At 42.4% G+C, this 22,182-nt stretch overlaps 1 protein-coding gene across 7 annotated transcripts in view; it reads left to right on the top strand.

The window, feature by feature from the left end:
• Positions 1-22,182, top strand: part of LOC115197051 (ATP-binding cassette sub-family C member 8-like) — a 126,020-nt gene that overhangs the window by 78,114 nt on the left and 25,724 nt on the right. For 5 of the 7 annotated variants that reach the window (XM_029758192.1, XM_029758193.1, XM_029758195.1 and 2 more), the window contains exons 18-20: positions 13,204-13,260; positions 17,030-17,071; positions 17,384-17,482. In XM_029758192.1, the coding sequence (XP_029614052.1) occupies positions 13,204-13,260; positions 17,030-17,071; positions 17,384-17,482 (198 nt within the window). The remainder of the gene's footprint in view (positions 1-13,203; positions 13,261-17,029; positions 17,072-17,383; positions 17,483-22,182) is intronic. The other 2 variants (XM_029758197.1, XM_029758194.1) reach the window with 1 other exon arrangement.

Here is a 22,182-nt window from a genome sequence, read left to right as displayed (position 1 = left end):
AGGCCAATCACATCAAGATTATGATCAGTGATTAGTTCATTGACTATAACTGCCTTGGAAGTGAGGGATCTAACATTAAGTAACCCAATTTTGAGATGTGAAGTATCACAATCTCTTTCAATAATGGCAGGAATGGAGGAGGTCTTTATACTAGTAAGATTACTGAAGCGAACACCGCCATTTTTAATTTTGCCCAACCAAGATCGAGGCACAGACACGGTCTCAATGGGGAAAGCTGAGCTGACTACGCTAACTGTGCTAGTGGCAGACTCCACTAAGCTGGCAGGCTGGCTAACAGCCTGTTGCCTGGCCTGCACCCTATTTCATTGTGGAGCTAGAGGAGTTAGAGCCCTGTCTATGTTCGTAGATAAGATGAGAGCACCCCTCCAGCTAGGATGGAGTCCGTCACTCCTCAGCAGGCCAGGCTTGGTCCTGTTTGTGGGTGAATCCCAGAAAGAGGGCCAGTTATCTACAAATTCTATCTTTTGGGAGGGGCAGAAAACAGTTTTCATCCAGCGATTGAGTTGTGAGACTCTGCTGTAGAGCTCATCACTCCCCCTAACTGGGAGGGGGCCAGAGACAATTACTCGATGCCGACACATCTTTCTAGCTGATTTACACGCTGAAGCTATATTGCGCTTGGTGACCTCTGACTGTTTCATCCTAACATCGTTGGTGCCGACGTGGATAACAATATCTCTATACTCTCTACACTCGCCAGTTTTAGCTTTAGCCAGCACCGTCTTTAGATTAGCCTTAACGTCGGTAGCCCTGCCCCCTGGTAAACAGTGTATGATCGCTGGATGATTAGTTTTAAGTCTAATACTGCGGGTAATGGAGTCGCCAATGACTAGGGTTTTCAATTTGTCAGAGCTAATGGTGGGAGCCGTCGGCGTCTCAGACCCCACAACGGGAGGAGCAGAGACCAGAGAAGTCTCGGCCTCCGACTCCGACTCGCTTAACGGGGAGAACCGGTTGAAAGTTTCTGTCGGCTGAATAAGCGACACCGGTTGAGCATTCCTACAGCGTTTCCCTCCAGAAGCCATGAGAAAGATGTCCGGCTGCGGGGACCGTGCGAGGGGGTTTATACTAACGTTACTATCTGTACTTGCTGGTGGCACAGACACTGTTTCATCCTTTCCTACACTGAAATGACCCTTGCCTAACGATTGCGTCTGAAGCTGGGCTTGCAGCACAGCTATCCTTGCCGTAAGGCGATCGTTCTCCTGTATATTATGAGTACAACGACTGCAATTAGAAGGCATCATGTTAATGTTACTTAGCTTCGGCTGTTTGAAGTCCTGACGAACCATGTCCAGATAAAACCTCCGGGGTAGGAAAGTTGAATGAAAAAAAAGTTGAGTGAGGGAAAAAGTAAAAATATACGGTAATGAAAAAGTAAAAACCGTCAGGTAGCAAAGTAAAAACGGCAACAAAAACGCACAACAGCGTAAACAAGTCTGCAAGTTGTGACCGGAAACATAAACCCAAACCACAGCTAAATGCAGCACTAACCTTTGATCTTCATCAGATGGCACTCATAGGATATTATGTTATACAATACATGCATGTTTTGTTCAATCAAGTTCATATTTATATCAAAAAACAGCTTTTTACATTAGCATGTGACGTTCAGAACTAGCATACCCACCGCAAACTTCCGGTGAATTTACTAAATTACTCACGATAAACGTTCACAAAAAACATAACAATTATTTTAAGAATTATAGATACAGAACTCCTTTATGCAATCGCTATGTCCGATTTTAAAATAGTTTTTCTGCAAAAGCACATTTTGCAATATTCTGAGTAGATAGCTCGCCATCACGGGCTAGCTATTTTGACACCCACCAAGTTTGGCACTCACCAAACTCAGATTTACTATAAGAAAAATTGGATTCCCTTTGCTGTTCTTCGTCAGAATGCACTCCCAGGACTTCTACTTCAATTACAAATGTTGGTTTGGTTCAAAATAATCCATAGTTATGTTCAAATATCCTCTGTTTTGTTCGTGCGTTCAAGACACTATCCGAACCATTACCGTACTTCGAAGCATGTCAAACGCTGTTTAAAATCAATTTTTATGCGAATTTTCTCGTAAAAAAGCAATAATATTCCGACCGGGAAACCCTGTTTTCGTTCAAAGACTAAAAATCTAAAATGGACTCTTCATGTGCACGCGCGCACCAGTCTCATTGTTCTCAGATCGACCACTTACCAAATGCGCTAATGTTTTTCAGCCATGGCCTGCAAAGTCATCATTCAACGTTCTGGCGCCTTCTGAGAGCCTATGGGAGCCGTAGGAAGTGTCACGTTACAGCAGAGATCCTCAGTTTTCAATAAAGAGAGTGTCGAAGGCCAAGAAATGGTCAGAGGGCACTTCCTGTTTGGAATCTTCTCAGGTTTTTGCCTGCCATATGAGTTCTGTTATACTCACAGACACCATTCAAACAGTTTTAGAAAGTTTAGGGTGTTTTCTATCCAAATCAAACAATTATATGCATATTCTAGTTTCTGGGCAGTAGTAATAACCAGATTAAATCGTACGTTTTTTATCCGGCCGTGCAAATACTGCCCCCTACCCTAGAGGTTATCCTCAGTGGGCAAAGAGAGTTTTTAGCTTGTCCAGGAGCAAGACGTCAGTGTCCGACGTGGCTGGTTTCCCCTTTGTTGTTCGTGATTGTCTGTAGACCATGCCACATACGTCTTGTGTATGAGCTGTTGAATTGTGACTCCACTTTGTCTCTATACTGACGTTTTGCCAGTTTGATTGCCTTACGGAGGGAATACCTACACTGTTTGTATTCGGCTATATTCCCAGTCGCCTTGCCATGGTTAAATGCGGTGGTTTGTGCTTTCAGTTTTGCACGAACTCTGCCATCTATCCACGGTTTCTGGTTAGGGTAGATTTTAATAGTCACAGTGGGTACAACATCTCATATACGCTTCTTTATAAACTCAGTCACTGTAGCCGTGTATTCGTCAGATGTTGTAGGCTACCCGGGAACATATCCCAGTCTGCGTGATCAATCTTGAAGTGTGGATTCCAATTGGTCAGACCAGCGTTGCATAGTCCTTAGCACGGGTACTTCCTGTTTGAGTTTCTGCCCATAGGAAGGGAGGATCAAAACGGAGTTATCAGATTTGTCGTAGGGTCGGCGGGTGAGGGCATTGTTGGCATCCCGGAAGAATTCTCTTGGGAGGTAATACGGTCCGCATTTGATTGTGAGGTATTCTAGATTGGGTGAAGAAAAGGACTTGAGTTTCTGTATGTTATCACAATCACACCATGAGTGGTTAGTCATGAAACATACATCCTCGCCTTTCTTCTTCCCAGAGTTCTTTATTCCTGTCTGCGCGATATACTGAGAACCCAGCTGGCTGAATGGACAAAGACAGTATATCCCGAGAGAGCCATGTTTCTGTGAAACAGAGTATGTTACAATCCCTGATGTCTCTATGGAAGGAGATTCTCGCCCTGAGCTCGTCTACGTTATTATCCAGAGACTGAACATTAGGGAGTAATGTACTCAGAAGCGTTGGATGGTGTGCGCGTCTCCTGAGTTGGATTAGAAGTCCACTCCGAATACCTCTTCTCCTCCGTGGTGGTTTTGGATCAGCCTCTGGAATCAGTTCATTTGCCCTGGAGGTACAAAGGATCCATTTCGGGAAAGTCGTATTCCCAGTTGTAAGGCTGAGTTTCTGCTGCTCTGGTATCCAAAAGTTATTTCCGTCTATGTAATGACACAAAAAAAAATCCTGGGCTAATAATGTAAGAAATAAAACGAAATGCTGCAAAGTTGTCATCAAATTTTATTTGTGACATGCGCCGAAGACAACAGGTGTTTACTTACAATCCCTTAACGAACAATGCCTTTTTTTAAATACCTAAATAAAAGCAACTAATAAAGACTCTCCTGTGAGGATCCAAAGATCAGGACAGTGGATCAGTGTCTACAGAGCCCTCTCTGATTACTTTAAAAATTGTATAAAGATGTTATAACGAAAACATTGTCACCTGAGGAGCTTTTACACATGAGGAGCTTTGGTGTGTGTCAGGTTTACATCCTTTCCGTGGTGTAGAAAATATCAAGGATGAAGATAATGTTTTTGTGATGATAGGATTGTGATTTTAGTTCCCTAATGAGATCATAATAATTAGGATACTTTGCCTCGTAACTAGCCACGCCTCAGGGAACCGCAAGCGTTTCAGCATGGCGAAAACGCCCCCTTTCTACCCAAGGGTATAAAAGATTGAGTTAATAATTAACATACCAGACTAAAAGGACCACAAGCTGCAGCTAGGTCTACATTAGTCATGACCCTGAAACGCAATACGAGGTTGAAGAAGACAAAGGAGCCTCTACCTGTCACGTCCTGACCATAGTAAGTGGTTATTTTCTATGGTAGAGTAGGTCAGGGTGTGACAGGGGGTGTTTGTCTGTTTTGTATTTCTATGTTGGTTTTGTTTGGTATGATTTCCAATTAGAGGCAGCTGGTCGTCGTTGTCTCTAATTGGAGGTCATATTTAAGTTGATGTTTTTGTGAGAGATTATATTTTGAGTAGTGTGTTTTCTCTCTGCGTCACGGTTTGTTGTTTTTGTTAGTTCCAGTATTTAGTGTATTGCATTACGTTTCACGAATAAATAAAGATGTGGAACTACAAACACGCTGCATTTTGTTCCGATCCTTCAAACAGCCATGACACTTCCAATCAATGCTACGGTTGAGTAGCTGTTCTAAGTACTGTATCTAAGAAAGTGAATTTACGTAGGACCATCCGGTTACTCTCTTCAAGTCATCGTCGCCTACAATGCTCTCATTACCACTCTGGGGTTCATCGACAAGGCTGACTAGCCGTCCTCAGAAGACCACTCTTCCAGAACGAGTGCAAGTAAACCGACAACTAAGAAGAAGGACATTGTGACCTCTTGTGGACAATCAGACTTACACCTGAGAATGAAGGAGAAGGCCATCCGAAGAAGGCCCAATCAAACCCTTATGACCAAGCGTAACCCTTTCCACGAAGGCCCAACAGAAATACCCGATAAAGACCTTCAACACGTAAATACATGCATTACTTCTTAACCAAAAGAGCGGCAGTTCGGGGCAAGGTATTAGGGCTACTGTGAGCGTAGTTCCCAAATATATCCATGTGTTGCTTCTCTCTCTCTCTCGCTAACTCTCTTGTGTAACAAGTGTCATATTGTGTTAGTCCGCTAGGAACCTGTTGTCCCCGTATTAAGTTTCTAATAAATAACCTATACAGTGTGTGTGTGTGTATCCTGTTATCATTTAGTTTGTTAGTAAATAAATACATTTGTGTGGTACAGAATGATTAGAAAGACACGGGTTTGTGCAGATTCACGAAGCCTGCGATGTTCAGAATGAGACTGATATGAGGAATTAGTGACTTATCTAAATATATTCTTGAGTTCATTCAGGAGACAGTAACTCGCTAAACTACTTATCCCGTGGTGCCCCAAATCACTAATGAGTTAATTGTTACATGATTAATTGAATACAGTAACAATTAAACATAGTAAGTAATTATTCAATAAATAACAGTCATCACATTAATGAGTCATGTCACGACAGTTGCTTAGGACCTGGAAGCAGAGCTGCCCTATCTGTCGGTGCCATCTTCAGTAACAAAAATGTTTGACTTGCTATGACTGTAATATGTGGTTGTTTATCTACCTTAGTTGAATGCACTGCACTCGAAAAAAAGCTGGGTTAAAAACAACCCAATTATTGGACAGAACACACATTGGGTATTTGATCTAGCCAGTTGGGTCACAAACAGCCCATTAACTTTTTTAAGTTGGGTTGTTGATTCTGGGTTATGGAGCGATAATCCACCAGGTCAGATCAGAAGACTGTAGGTGTGGCTTAGTAGCGGCGAGGCTTTCAGATAGTTATTTTTGGCCACCGTGAGAGTAAAAGTCATTCCGGTTAATCTATTCTGTTATTGTGTGACTTTTAGTTGCTCTGGATAAAAATGTCTGCCATTCACACCGGATATTATTATTGGCCTTGTTTCAGGGGTGGAGCTCATTAGGAAAAATACCCAGCGTGCTTTGCAAGTGTTAATTTTTACATTTACATTTGAAGTCGGAAGTTTACGTACACAGCCAAATACATTTAAACTCAGTTTTTCACAATTCCTGACATTTAATCCTAGTACAAATTCCCTGTCTTATGTCAGTTAGGATCACCACTTTATTTTAAGAATGTGAAATTTCAGAATAATAGTAGAGTGATTTATTTCAGCTTTTATTTATTTTATCACATTCCCAATGGGTCAGAAGTTTACATACACTCAATTAGTATTTGGTAGCATTGCCTTTAAATTGTTGAACTTGGGTGAAACGTTTCGGGTAGCCTTCCACAAGCTTCCCACAATAAGTTGGGTGAATTTTGGCCCATTCCTCCTGACTGAACTGGTGTAACTGAGTCAGGTTTGTAGGCCTCCTTGCTCGCACACGCCTTTTCAGTTCTGCCCACAAATGTTCTATGGGATTGAGGTCAGGGCTTTGTGATGGCCACTCCAATACCTTGACTGTTGTCCTTAAGCCATTTTACCACAACTTTGGAAGTATGCTTGGGGTCATTGTCCATTTGGAAGACCCATTTGCGACCAAGATTTAACTTCCTGACTGATGTCTTGATGTTGCTTCAACATATCCACCTAATTTTCCATCCTCATGATGCCATCTATTTTGTGAGGTGCACCAGTCCCTCCTGCAGCAAAGCACTAACACAACATGATGCTGCCACCCCCGTGCTTCACGGTTGGGATGGTGTTCTTCGGCTTGCAAGCCTCCCCCTTTTTTCCTCCAAACATAATGGTCATTATTGCCAAACAGTTCCATTTTTGTTTCATCAGACGAGAGGACATTTCTCCAAAAAGTATGATCTTTGTCCCCATGTGCAGTTGCAAACTGTAGATTGGCTTTTTTTATGGCGGTTTTGGAGCAGTGGCTTCTTCCTTACTTAGTGGCCTTTCAGGTTATGTCGATATAGGACTCGTTTTACTGTGGATATAGATACTTTTGTACCCGTTTCCTCCAGTATCTTCACAAGGTCCTTTGCTGTTCTGGGATTGATTTGCACTTTTTGCACCAAAGTATGTTCATCTCTAGGAGACAGAACGCGTCTCCTTCCTGAGAGCTGTGACGGCTGCGTGGTCGCATAGTGTTTATACTTGCTTATCATTGTCTGTACAGATGAACGTGGTACCTTCAGGTGTTTGTAAATTGCTCCCAAGGATGAACCAGACTTGTGGAGGTCTACAATTCTTTTCTGAGGTCTTGACCGATCTCTTTAGATTTTCCCATGATGCCAAGCAAAGAGGCACTGAGTTTGAAGGTAGGCCTTGAAATACATCCACAGGTACACCACCAATTGACTCAAATGATATCAATTAGCCTATCAAAAGCTTCTAAAGCATGACATAATTTTCTGGAATTTTCCAAGCTTGTTTAAAGGCACAGTCAATTTACTCTAAACTTCTGACCCACTGGAATTGTGATACAGTGAAATAATCTGTCTATAAAAATTGTTGGAAAAATTACTTGTGTCATGCACAAAGTAGATGCCCTAACCGATTTGCCAAAACTATAGTTTGTTAACAAGAAATTGTGGAGTGGTTGAAAAACGAGTTTTAATGACTCCAACCTAAGTGTATGTAAACTTACTACTTCAACTGTACGTTTTGGTCCTTTAGCAGACACTCTTATCACGCCATAGTGCCATCAGACTTCTGATACCAATGCAGGATGAAAGGGGGCCAGAAAATGAACCGCTATAAAGAATGAAAATACAAATTAGAGGTCTCGAAAGTATCTTGTTCCAAAATGCAAATTGTAGTTCAGGCTGGTGAAATGCAAATGACAAAATACTCAAAAGTAATTGAAATACGAAATTTAAAATGCATGTAACCGAAATACTGCCCGTCTCTGCTCAGATCCTCCCATCTAAGGAAAGATTTTTAAAAAAGGCCACACTGTAGGAAGGGAAGGAGGTAGACAGAGTTAAGGGGGAGAATTAAGGGGATGACATAGGGTTCCAAGTGGGCCAGAGAGAGATGGCACAGGGGAGAGATTGAATGAAAGGATAGATAAGGTCTTGAGCCTTGCTGTTAATGTGTAAGTATCTACATTGAGTTTGTACTCAGGCTTTGGCTTTGTGACTGGCCACCTGTCCATGGTCAGACTACTGTCTCTTCATAAAGATCAGAGACCTTGTTAGATTGTCCCCCTGCCAGCCAAACACACCCTCTCTGGTCCTCATGCCAGGGACAAGCTGGCACGTCCTCAGATACTGGAGCCCAACCTACACCCTGGCGGCTGGCGCCATCCCACACACTTATCATATAAACAGAGTTAGACAAAGGCTATTTAGGCAGAGCCTTCATAAAGGATTTAATGTGATGTTTAGAGTGGAATGTTACTGTGGTGGGGATCAGGGGTTGGCTAATGTCCTGAGCTTCCTGTGGACAGCTTGACTTTCAACTGTTGGGTCAGATCTTTTTTTGTGGGATGTTGTTTTCTAGAATAGTCATCTTTGTCGTCATTATCATCATGTGTAATGTTTTTAATCAGAAGCGTCGTTGTCGTCATCAGTCACCGTAATTTGCAATAGCACAGCATAACCTTTGTTAAACACATTTTCAGGAGGCCTCTTCAGAGAGATTTTAGCCACCCGTGAGAGTAAATGTCATTCCTGTTCATGTCATGTTTGTACACTGCAAATAAACATTTCCTTCATTAATTTTTGCACATTATTATATAACAAACAGAACCACGAGTCAGGATGATACAGACAGCTCAAAAGATATGCAGAAAGATATACAGATTTGTCATAGATTTAAGCATAATGATTGTCTCTAAATTGCAGGAAAAAGCTGTTTCAGGTGTTTAAAAATGTAATTTAAAACTTAAGGACGAGGTGCCTAGCCCCCTCCAGAACAACCCCCATCCACCCTCACATACTTTGTGCCCCCTCAGATTTTTGGGGGTTCATGATGCCACTGATCTTCTTCACACATGTGTTATTTGACTTGAGGCCCAGCAGTGAAGTTTTATTTCCTTTAAAAAAATAAAAAGGTACTTGCCCCAAGAAGGGTTCAAACTCACTGCCATCATATCCCTCAAACTTTGGCCTAAATGCCTTAGTGGACTGCACCACCAGTCAGTGATAGTAACTGTTATACAATACAGCTATTTGACAAGGTCGCTATCAACTTTTTTTACGCTTTAGTTACGAATATAAATATTTATTCGTAAAATCCCATGGTTGTATGTGAAACGGTGCCAATGTATTGGCACACCATATTTTTTTTTTTAGACCAAGTCAAGGGTAACAAATTTAACCTAGAAGATTTAGAACCTCCAACTGGTAGCCAAGTTGATCTGTTTAACAAATGCGATTGGATGGTGGCTCTACAGTGTGATGTCTCCGATTAGGTTGATTCGTTATTTTTTTTACCGGATATAATTATGTGCTCAGCTGGTTGTATTCAGCATAGTGGCTAATTGTGCCAGGTTGGCATATGAGAAAAGCTAGCAGCTAGCCATTTTAGACCACAGGTCTAATCCTATGTGTAAGCAAAAGTTTGCGAGTATGGTCCAATCCATTACACCCATTAAATCAAAACAGTAGCTAAGACTGTCATTGTGATCTTATGACACCTCCTATGTTATCTCCAATGAATTGTTTTGACAGTTGCTTCCTTTAACTGGCACTAACAAAGTGGTGTTTATGATAATGCATTGATTAGTCTTCAACAAGGACTCTGTCAGTGTGTTTGTTTGCTTTGACCTGGCAGCACTTCTCCCTACTGTCATCACTGTCTTTACGCCATGCCACATCCCCTCCCCTTCGACCTTACCCTCACCCCTGTGTAGTAATCCCCGTGAACCCCCGTAGAGGGGTCCCCTCATGTTCCAAGTAGGACACCGCACATACTCAGAGGTTGGGATGATGACTTCTAGTAATCTCTCGTAACAGTTGGCAAGATGAGTTCTGGGTTCCGAGAATAGAAAAGTGGACTAAAATGTTGTTATTGACTGTTGTTCAGTGCATGTCCAGTTTTTCATCAGATATGTCTAATCTTCGATGACTTGTCAAGCCTGCAGCATTGGTGAAATGGGTAGAGTTTGTTTTCCTCCCGGTTTCTGGGTGTTTGTGTGAGTTAAAGAGCAGGGCGAAAGAGACTTTCATTTTGGTTGAGGAAGTGGCGTCTCCTCACCAAGATTCATTATCATTGTCTCATTTTCACTTATCAGGAGTGGTCACCAGGAAAGACATTAGGTTCTTCCTAGCTAAGTATCTGTTCCTTTTATCTTTTAGTTGTGATTAGTGCTGTACGCCCTAGCTGGGTGCTAATAATATTTCCCATTAAGATCACAGTTCTCTATATGTACTGATGCGCTTGCAGAATGACATCACAATCAATCTGGAATATTGCCTGCTGTTCAATGGTCATTTAAATACATTTGGCCTCAGGATTGGGGTTTTAAAAATCTCTTATCTGCAGGTCTTGACATGAAGAGTATAATTATCCTTAACGATGAGGAGTCTCCGTAAGAGATGAAAGCTGGCTGTCATCAGCTCTAATAGTTTGGTGATCCTGTTTGTGAAGGAAGTACAATAGAACAGGATAAGTATAGCCTCTTACATGGCACATTAGCTCTCACTCTGATAGCTGGGACATCGTTAGCCTCTCCGGTGACTGGGTGTATTTTCTGTTCAACTCTGGATTTTGAGTTTTTTTTTTTTATCAAACCCTTTCTTCTACAGTTTTCTTTAGTCTAAGTTTTTAACATTGACTGACATACAGTAGTGTGTAAATGCTACAGCTGGAGTTACTTGCAGTACAGTATTAGTTGGCCTAACGTGAAAGTTGTTCTGCCGTGTGTTATTTGTCCTGCAGTCACAAATACCTTTTTCCTCACAGGCCTTACACCTTCTCAACACACTACCTCACTACTCTTTTCATTTTTTTGTTTTACTTTATCAGACTGTGTGTACGTGTGTGTGTGTGGCACATCGTCAGATTCTTAAATATTAGTCTTCCGGAATTTGTTGACAGCTGTGTTCCCTGGTCATGTCTCCTCGAGACGGGGCCATTTTACATGCTTGGTGGTGTGAAAACACAGAGCATGTAAAATATGCCCTAAGAAACTGGCCTAGAGTCAGATGGTTTCCTATCCTCCTAATGGTTAAGGTTAGGAATTGAGGGTGGGTAATCGGATCCTACATCTGCAGCTCTCACCTTTTCTGGCTGTAAACTCACTCCATCAGAAACACTGACCCAGGAACTCTGGGGAAACATGTCAACTAGTCAAGGCTAAAAATACAACAGCAGTGCCTACTGGCCTGGGGAAGTTCAACCTGAGCCAGGAGTACCCAAACAGCTGCCACAGTGAAAGGGAGTACTAGTGGCACAGAGGTTGGGTCAAATATTAGGATGATATTTACTGCTCAAAAAAATAAAGCGAACACTTAAACAACACATCCTAGATCTGAATGAAATAAATAATCTTATTAAATACTTTTTTCTTTACATAGTTGAATGTGCTGACAACAAAATCACACAAAAAGAATCAATGGAAATCCAATTTATCAACCCATGGAGGTCTGGATTTGGAGTCACACTCAAAATTAAAGTAGAAAACCATACTACAGGCTGATCCAACTTTGATGTAATGTCCTTAAAACAAGTCAAAATGAGGCTCAGTAGTGTGTGTGGCCTCCACGTGCCTGTAAGACCTCCCTACAACGCCTGGGCATGCTCCTGATGAGGTGGCGGATGGTCTCCTGAGGGATCTCCTCCCAGACCTGGACTAAAGCATCCGCCAACTCCTGGACAGTCTGTGGTGCAACGTGGCGTTGGTGGATGGAGCGAGACATGATGTCCCAGATGTGATCAATTGGATTCAGGTCTGGGGAACGGGCGGGCCAGTCCATAGCATCAATGCCTTCCTCTTGCAGGAACTGCTGACACACTCCAGCCACATGAGGTCTAGCATTGTCTTGCATTAGGAGGAACCCAGGGCCAACCGCACAAGCATATGGTCTCACAAGGGGTCTGAGGATCTCATCTCGGTACCTAATGGCAGTCAGGCTACCTCTGGCGAGCACATGGAGGGCTGTGCGGCCCCCCAAAGAAATGCCAACCCACACCATGACTGACCCACCGCCAAACCGGTCATGCTGGAGGATGTTGCAGGCAGCAGAACGTTCTCCACGGCGTCTCCAGACTCTGTCACGTCTGTCACATGCTCAGTGTGAACCTGCTTTCATCTGTGAAGAGCACAGGGCGCCAGTGGCGAATTTGCCAATCTTGGTGTTCTCTGGCAAATGCCAAACGTCCTGCACGGTGTTGGGCTATAAGCACAACCCCCACCTGTGGATGTCGGGCCCTTATACCACCCTCATGGAGTCTGTTTCTGACCGTTTGAGCAGACACATGCACATTTGTGGCCTGCTGGAGGTCATTTTGCAGGGCTCTGGCAGTGCTTCTCCTGCTCCTCCTTGCACAAAGGCGGAGGTAGCGGTCCTGCTGCTGGGTTGTTGCCCTCCTACGGCCTCCTCCACGTCTCCTGATGTACTGGCCTGTCTCCTGGTAGCGCCTCCATGCTCTGGACACTACGCTGACAGACACAGCAAACCTTCTTGCCACAGCTCGCATTGATGTGCCATCCTGGATGAGCTGCACTACCTGAGCCACTTGTGTGGGTTGTAGACTCTGTCTCATGCTACCACTAGAGTGAAAGCACCGCCAGCATTCAAAAGTGACCAAAACATCAGCCAGGAAGCATAGGAACTGAGAAGTGATCTGTGGTCCCCACCTGCAGAACCACTCCTTTATTGGGAGTGTCTTGCTAATTGCCTATAATTTCCACCTGTTGTCTATTCCATTTGCACAACAGCATGTGCAATTTATTGTCAATCAGTGTTGCTTCCTAAGTGGACAGTTTGATTTCACAGAAGTGTGATTGACTTGGAGTTACATTGTGTTTAAGTGTTCCCTTTATTTTTTTGAGCAGTGTATATATTTTTTAAAGGGCGTTTAGTACTACTGTAACTACATGAGTGTTTCATAATTTAAGAAATATTGCCATAAATAATATGCTACCTTTTTTAAATTGATGTGACCTCCTGTTTTCTCAACTCTTTTTATTTTCTCTGCAGTTTGCCCAACCTGGACTCTGAAGGCGATGAGAGGTATGTGTCTGAAGGAGACGACCGGTATGTACATGTATTGGATCGTAAGAACCTTTCTATAGCTCTAGGATACGCCAGGTCAACACAATATGAGCAGGAGTCACTGATGTAAGAGTGGCACATTGACAGTAGAGATACAGAGGACGTCTTGGTAGGACATACACGGATTTGTGTTTATGTCTCCGGCAACAATCTTTTTCACACACATAGCAGGGTACAACTGAATATGCTCTACATCGCTGTCAACACAGCTCAACTTTCCATCTGTCAATGATGTCACTCACAGCATGACCCACACAGGGCGCAATACACACACACACACACAAAAAAAGACACACGGCTGTTGTCTTTGGGTAATCCCTCTCTCTGTCCTGCTCCACTACTTTCCATAATAAAACACGAAGCTTTGTACTATGCTAAGGTGTGTTTGTGTGTATCTTTTGTGGTACTTATGTGCATGCAAGCCTGTTTGTCTGTATGTATGTCAAATCGAATTCCATTTGTCACATGCTTCGTAAACAACAGGTGTAAGCTAACAGTGAAATGCGTAGTTACAGACCCTTCCCGACAATGCAGAGAACTATAAAAATACGAGGAATACCACAGGTGTGTGTACCTACTGACAGAATCCTGGAAACAGTAATAATCCCTCAGCAGGCCGGGGCTATCAGAGTAATGGAATAAAGGGATAAAGACATGTTTTTCTCCCAGACAGACCACCAAGGTTATAGCTGCTGACCTGTGGTTTCTCTGTTGCATCCCAGAGTACTTGTTAGTGCAATTCCCTGTAAGAAAGTGAGATGGAGGATATTTGAGGGGATGTGTGAGGTAGTGAGGAGTCGGTGTGCACCTGAGGCTGTGAGGACAGTAGCAAAAAGTAGTTCAAGACACAAATCGGTGCGTATCCCAGAGGATACTGTTTCTTATATTTCTTCTCTTTGAGGCATACTGCTATACAGTATACAGCCATACGTTAACACTATTTCTACGACTTCTTGTATTTACTTTGTTGTGCAGTGACTGGGAGACTTAATCAATAAGTGAAGTTGTGTCACTTATTATCATTGTGTGTTTGAATTACATGTTTTTGGCCATAGTCATTTTACAGCTCATGCATCATTCATATATATTTTCATAATGTTGAATAATGAATCAGACTCCACCATGGGTAGGCAACTAGATTCAGCAGCGGGCTGATTTTTTTATGGTGCTGGGGGTCTGGGGGCCGCAACATAATTATAATAATTTGTACACCGCTAATTGACCACAACTAAGCCCCAAAATAGAGAACAATCATTTCATACCTTGATTACGTTGAGAAATGATCACGTAATATTTGTGGGAATACTTAGGAACAGATTTCCTAAATGAAACGGCTGTTGCCGACCCCTGGTCAACACTGTAGACTACACCATCTGAGCTCAGTGTCCCACCTTAGACCTCAGCAGAAGTCTGCTTCACTTAGTGCTATTAGACACAGGTTCCCTCACTGCTACACCTTAAACATGAAATGCACCGATAATCTTACTGCCGATAGGTACTTATCACAGTGGGAGGCCGTTCCTTCTCTTGCAAGAAACAAAAGCTGTACCTACTGCGTGCCGACCCTGTAGCGACGATCCTGCTGTTTCTACTTGTAGAATTGTGATGCTCGTCAGTGACCAGCAACTTGACTTCGAGCCAATCAGAGAGCACGAACCACCAACGTGACAACAAAAAGGAACTAAGAGGGCATTTTGTCCATACTAAGTGCACAGATGCAATGCACACAACACTAAATACTTCCTTCAAGATAGCTAACCATTGTAGCTAGTATTTACATTATCGCTGCCCAGTTAGTGCAATGTCCATAGATAGCTAGCTAGATATGTTGTGCTAGCTACCGAACATTCTAGCTAGCTAAACATTTAGCAAGGGACACTGGCAGTACAGGTTAATGGAGAGTGAATTAAATTATTTATTTGTCATCTTGCTAGGAGTTATCTAGCTGTGGCAATCTGGCTAGTATCAACAAGAGTTTTTTACAAAATAGCAACATTAGCGCAGCTAGCTAACGCTGGAATCTAGACCATGAACTAAGTAACACACACGGACATGCATTGCCAAACAAAGCTACTGCCACCTTCTGCATTGGAGTATTTTAACAAGGCTGAGTGGCTGAGGACTTCAAGGCCTTTTCTGTGTGAACACAAAAGAAATTGACTGCCGGCACTCTTTGACATTCCTACCGGTGTGTCTGAGTTATTACTCCCAACTTTAGGTGTGAATCTTAACTTCCAGTTAAGTAAAATGTTCAATTTGACTTTGCTCCTGCACAGTCCAAATCATGTTTTTCATGAAATTGAATGATACAGTATTTGGATGAAACAAGATCAAAGTAGGATGACCAAATGGTAACATCTTATTTTCTTACTTAACTAAAGAAGTACCGACTAGTAACCATCATCGCATAAATTGTGTTTGCAGAGGGGTGTGGTTTACATAGCTAGCTAGCCAGTCTACTGCAGGGTGTCCACAAATATAATTACAGGTTTATCCTATTAATCTATCGCAAAGATACTTCTAGGTTTTCCCTTTCATCTATATCTGGTGTTAGCTAGTTACTGGCTAGTTTGCTAGTCATCAAGTGAAGAATCTCAAATATAAAATATATTTTGATTTGTTTAACACTTTTTTTGGTTACTACATGATTCCATAATTTTGATGTCTTCACTATTATTCTACAATGTAGAAAATAGTAAAAAAAAAAGAATGAGTAGGTGTTCTAAGACTTTTGACCGGTAGTGTATGACGGGGATGGATGTTGCAATTTAAATGTTCGTTTGATGTTCGTTTCTTTATGTATCTGTAAATGTGCTTGAGATTATTTCAATGCAGCACTGCGTCTGAGTTTCTTGACGTAGTTGTGTCAAAGAACTGTCAGTCAAGGTGAACTCCCCGCCCACTTAGCCTATTAGCTCTCCGCCCTCTCAGACTATCTTTTAAGCCTTACTGATAGTTATACATGAAAGAAAAAGGACAATTTTCTTAAATTCTAAGCATTTTTATCTGGGAAAGAAATAATATGGGTGATGTTTTGGTCACTCAAAAGGCTATTTTACATGGGAATCAAGATTTACTGTTTGGGACCTTTAAGTGGATGTTAGAATTCCCCCCTTGGTTTCCACTTCATCTAATCCGCTGTTTAATCACTGGAGTACAGCCTTGTGACATCCTGTCTGGGACATGCCTCTCAACTGGCCCTGTCTGTGGTGATCAGGATCATTAGATAGACCCTGGGACGCTTATCAACCAACTCTCTTTCCTTTCCTTTCAAAAATATTCTAGTTCTCCCTCTCATCATCCCTTTCACTCCTCCCGCTCCCCTTCTCCCTCTCTCAAGTAGCAGCCAAGGATCGGCAGCTGAGCTCCTGACACCCCTGGCAGACCACAGGGGAACTCAGAGTGTGTGTGTGTGTGTGTCCATCCCTTTCCTCTATCTTGTATTTATCCCACTAATATGTCACACCAATTATAACTACGCCAAGAAAAGACACGCAATAACAGACGAAATACAACCGCATTAAATCCAGCCATAACGTATGCAGCTTTTTGCAAAAACTTTGTCTTCTGTATTCAGAGTGAGTCAGAATCTTCAAATTACAGGAAGTAATAGTTTGTTTTATTTATAGACACACTAAGATCTAATGATAGACATGCTCATATAGGGCAACGATGGCCTTGTTTTGGTTTGTGTTGCCAACTGTATACATTGCTGGTGCTAATGGTTGTGTGTGTGTGTGTGCCATTGCAGCCCCACATCAGACAAGGATGCAGCTGGTGATGGGGATATCCAGTAAGCACACATGACGCCTCGCACCAGATGGTCAATATGGAGATGCTGTATTTACTCTTATACACTGTTATCCACAATAGAAAAATACAAACAGTATCTAGTCAGTACAGTGAAGTTAACTGCCTTTATTACAAAAAAACAAGATAATACCCTGGTTTTCCATTGTAATTGAACAACACAGAAAGCAATCCAAAACCATTTTACATTTGAAACTAGTCTGCCATGAAGTGTGTTTTATCTTTGTGCGTCATTGAGAAAAGACAGGAAGTTGTGAGTTGTTGGTTGATCTTGACACTGTGTTTATCTTGGTAGGAAGAGAGGCTCTGTGGCCTATGCTTCCCAGAAGCCCTGGCTGCTCAACACGACGCTGGTGGAGAACATCACCTTTGAGATGCCCATGATCAAACCCAGGTGAGACTTGATTATACAGTGCATTCGGAAAGTATTCAGACCCCTTTACTTTTTCCACATTTTGTTACGTTACAGCCTTAAATCTAAAATTGATTAAATCTCCCCCCCCCCATCAATCTATACACAATACCCCATAATAACAAAGCAAAAACAGGTTTTTAGAAATGTTTGCTAATTTATTCAAAATAAAAAACAGAAATATACCATTTACATAAGTATTCAGACCCTTTACTCAGTACTTTGGTGAAGCACCTGCAGCAATTGCAGCCTCTAGTCTTCTTGGGTATGACGCTACAAGCTTGGCACACCTGTATTTGGGGAGTTTATCCCATTCATCTCTGCAGATCCTCTCAAGCTCTGTCAGGTTGGATGGGGCGCGTCGCTGCACAACTATTTTCAGGTCTCTCCAGAGATGTTCGATCGGGTTCAAGTCCGGGCTCTGGCTGGGCCACTCATGGACTTTCGGAGACTTGTCCCGAAGCGACTCCTGTGTTGTCTTGGCTGTGTGCTTAGGGTTGTTGTCCTGTTGGAAGGTGAACCTTCTCCCCAATCTAAGGTCCTGAGTGCACTCTGGAGCAGGTGTTCAAGGATCTCTCTGTACTTTTCACCGTTCATCTTTCCCTCGATCCTGACTAGCCTCCCAGTCCCTGCTGCTGAAAAACATCCCCACAGCATGAAACTGCCACCACCATGCTTCACCGTAGGGATTGTGCCAGGTTTCCTCCAGATGTGATGCTCTATCAGAGTGACCATTGGGTTCTTCGCCACCTCCCTGACCAAGGCCCTTCTCCCCCGATTGCTCAGTTTGGCCGGGCGGCCAACTCTAGGAAGAGTCTTGGTGGTTCCAAACATCTTCCATTTAAAAATTATGGAGGCCACTGTTCTTGGGGACCTTCAATGCTGCAGAAATGTTTCGGTACCCTTTCCCAGATCTCTGCCTCGATACAATTGTCGTGTCTGTGACTATCATTAAATGTGAAGACTTATTTTATCAAATCAATTCTCTGTGTAAGTATTATTACGTGATTAAACTAATCATGTCAGCTTTAATTAACTAGGAAGTCAGGGCACCACATGAAAATGTTTATAGTCTCTATTTCCCGAATCGACACTTTAGATATTTTCATATCTTAGCGATTATTCTTCTACTAATGTATCATTATTACCTCGTCAGTTCTCATTACTGAACATTGGATATCTGCATGAACCCTAGCCTAAATGATGAATCAGCTATATACAAATTGTCTTAATTATTTATTTACTTACTAACTAACTAAATAATCACAGAAATACATAACGAACAAACAGTAGATATTGGTTACTAACACAATGCTAACACAAAGTCCCTAGTGGGCTAAACCGGTATGACGGCTTGGTAGACAATGGAAAGGGGTGGGGACAGGAAAAGAGCAGGAGAGACAAAATGGATTCACTACACACAGTTGATAATTATATTCATTGAAATGCTAATCCTTTGCAAATGATCGGCCGCTCATTCGAGAATAATTGCAATGTATATATTTACGCCCGTATGTCGTTGTCTTCTCTGTTGGAATCGCCGGTCCATCTGCTGGAGAGTCAGTTAATCAGAGTCTCTGATTAACATCCCTAGAAGTCACAATGTCTTTCGTAGTTGTCGCTTTCTTAGCGGTTCCGGATAGTGTCTGTTGTAATGCATACATCAGGCGTACAGATGGTTGTTGCATAGAATAGATGCTTCCACAGTTGTCGGTATTCTCATACTAGACTTACGTAATTTCCAGCTGTATGGTCTCCATGACTTAGAGTTGTAGTTCTTAACAATTTCAACATGTAGCGTCAGCTCCGTATTTTCTGTCTAATGTAAATTTCATCAGAAGTGGGTTTTATACACTTCTGAGAAAAGGGTGGTCCATGACGCCGACGTAATGTCTATGCTCACGTGGGCGTGGCTATTGATTTGGTTAACTTTATATGAAAACCCATATTTTCTCATTTAGAAGTTGAACATCACATTACATCTTTTCACAAATAGTTTCATGTTTAATCACATGCGTTTCACAATATTTAGATGTAAACCTGACAGCTGGGAAATGTACACTTTAAGAGATACAGTTATGTGTTTCCTGTCCTTCATGAGATCACCAAATGAAACACACTCGTCATGACTGTCCCTTAAGTGTCCACGGACCACTCTCACATTCTCAAAAATAGAAATATTGTTTAATTATTCAAACTTTTGATGTCCAAGTGTCTCTCTGTGTTCCACAGTTTACATTCTAAGCTCGAACACTACAGAGCATAGGGGCAGCGTATTTTATGACCGACCATAAAACAGCCGACTTCCCGCTCTCCCCTCTCTACGAGAGAGAGCATGCTGTAGAGCTGACCCACTGTAACCTGATCCTTCAGATCGTCACGCGAGAGTTATGACAACAATCCTGTCTATGATCTTTACGGACAATTCCTTCAACCTCGTGGCTTGGTTTTTGCTCTGACACTATAAACTCTAAGACTGATTTTAGAATAAGGCTGTAACATAACAAAATGTGGAAAAAGTCAAGTAGTCTGAATACTTTCCGAATGCACTGTAAACTGCTTGTAAAACATTTGAACAAAAGCGAAACACTGTATCATGTCAGGGACCCCCAGGCGTAAGGGTTAGTTGACATCTGATTCAGTCCATTCTAAATCTGTTTGCCTCTTTTGTCATTGCTAACTGTTTCTGCCCTCCCACCCAATCTCCAACCCCCACCTGTGGCACAACACCATATGCTGTTTTCCCCTGCCACTGGATGGGCATGGTGATACACACTTTTTTCTATCCTTATGACAAACGCTTTCCCAGACGAGCAGGTAGCCTGTGTGTTTGTGGTCCTATCTCCTCTCTCTGGGCCTAATGGCCTCGCTGCAGAAAATATAATTAAATGGAACCCTGAGTTATCTCGGTTGCTGTGGAGAAGCATAAAGGAGTAGTGTTTACCTACTCACACTTGTTACATTTCTCTCTCCATTGTTTCCCTCTCTGCTATCACAGTAGTTGTTTCCCTCTCTGCTATCACAGTAGTTGTTTCCCTCTCTGCTATCACAGTAGTTGAGCAGCTTTATCGCTCTCATTCGCTCTCTCTTCCCTGTTTCTCTGTCTCTCCAAGCACAGTGGGATAGTTCTCTCTGTAGCCTCAGTGCTCCTCTGGGGCCTCAATAATCAACCTTGTGTAAATGTCATACTACATTTTGGCGTACATGGAGATTCTAGGATTTGCGTGCGCAACAAATTATTGGGATTTATCAAGCTGTTGCACTCAAATTATACACGTTTTTGTTGATAAATCAGAGCCATACCATATAAACACCTTCATTTGCTGGAACTGGGTGTTGGAACTGGGCCCTGACAGTTTCTGAAAGAAAGAGCAATGGCAAATTTGATCACATTTCTGTAGAGGTGTGGGCAGAATGTTTTCATAATTTGCTGTGATTTTTTTTCAAACAAAAAATGTATGCCACCACAAGTGCCAAACACTGGCCGCGCATTCTGCACGATTGATTGTCTATTCGACATATGCAAAGACAAATTGTTGTTCAATATTTTGTTTATCAATAGATGATTGTGTCCATATAGTTAGCTAGCTGGCCATGCGATCGTTTTAAAGGATGCATCAATACAGCTCTGGATTTTATTTTTTATTTTTCACCTGACTACCGCTGAGGTGTAGTGGTCTTTCTGGCGCTTATAACAGCCGAAACATCACCCAAGTGGGCGCTACACTTCAGTAGTGGACTATCCAGCCTGCCTACAGAGGAAGAGGAGACAATGAATGAGGTGCCTGACGAAGAGCTCCGGACCTGTCTAAGTAACTGACTGACGCGGCACCCCTCTCTGTGACATCGACCCTCCCTCCGCTTAAGCCTTTCTGATGAGCTGCCTGGCTGAACAACACCTTATCGTCTGAAGCTGCGGAAGACCATCGCCAAAGAACCTACCAGATCTCTACATTTTTGTTTTTACAGCGTCTTTCAGATTCTCTTGGTAATGAAAGCGCTATATAAAAAATATTATTATTATTATAATATCTCCTGCCTTGGTATAGGCTCAGAGATTAAATGGGCTGCTGTCGCGCTCCTATTGCACAGCAATACTGTAGCCTACCCGTACTGTCAAATATTTTAAATAGGGTACTAGTCTTTTTACTTTTGAGCATGCTTGGCAATTGAATGAGTGATGGATGAATGGTAGCCTAATATTTGTTGCGTAGCAGAAATAAACCATGTCAGACCAATGTCAGAAAAGGAGAAACATGACGTGCAATATCATTAGGATTACATGTATGCCTACATGCTTCGTTTATTACTCGGGAGGTGCCAGAACAAAAAGTGAGGGCGAGGTGTGGGGGAGTTCTGAGGTACCGGAACTCATGAAAGAAATAAAAATTACCTTTTATAATAAAGCGTTGCATGCATATCATCACATTTGCGTAGGGGCGTAGAGCAGAGGCACTTACAGAAGTTGCACACATTGGGAAACATTTTAGTAGCCTAGGGTCTGGGAGAAATGTGGCCTTTTTATTTTACATGACTGGAGACTTTGGCAGAATGTTTTTTAATACAGCACGAGTGATCGAAATGGCAGGCTACGTTGACACTGACAAACTGAGATCAGTAAAAACGACCTTGTCTTGAATCCATCAATAGCCTAGGCCTAGGTGTGTCGACACATATTGTAG

The sequence above is a fragment of the Salmo trutta genome, chromosome 7 (genome assembly GCF_901001165.1).
Source record: "Salmo trutta chromosome 7, fSalTru1.1, whole genome shotgun sequence".
Lineage (NCBI taxonomy): Eukaryota > Metazoa > Chordata > Actinopteri > Salmoniformes > Salmonidae > Salmo > Salmo trutta.
This window is presented reverse-complemented; position numbering and strand designations above follow the sequence as displayed.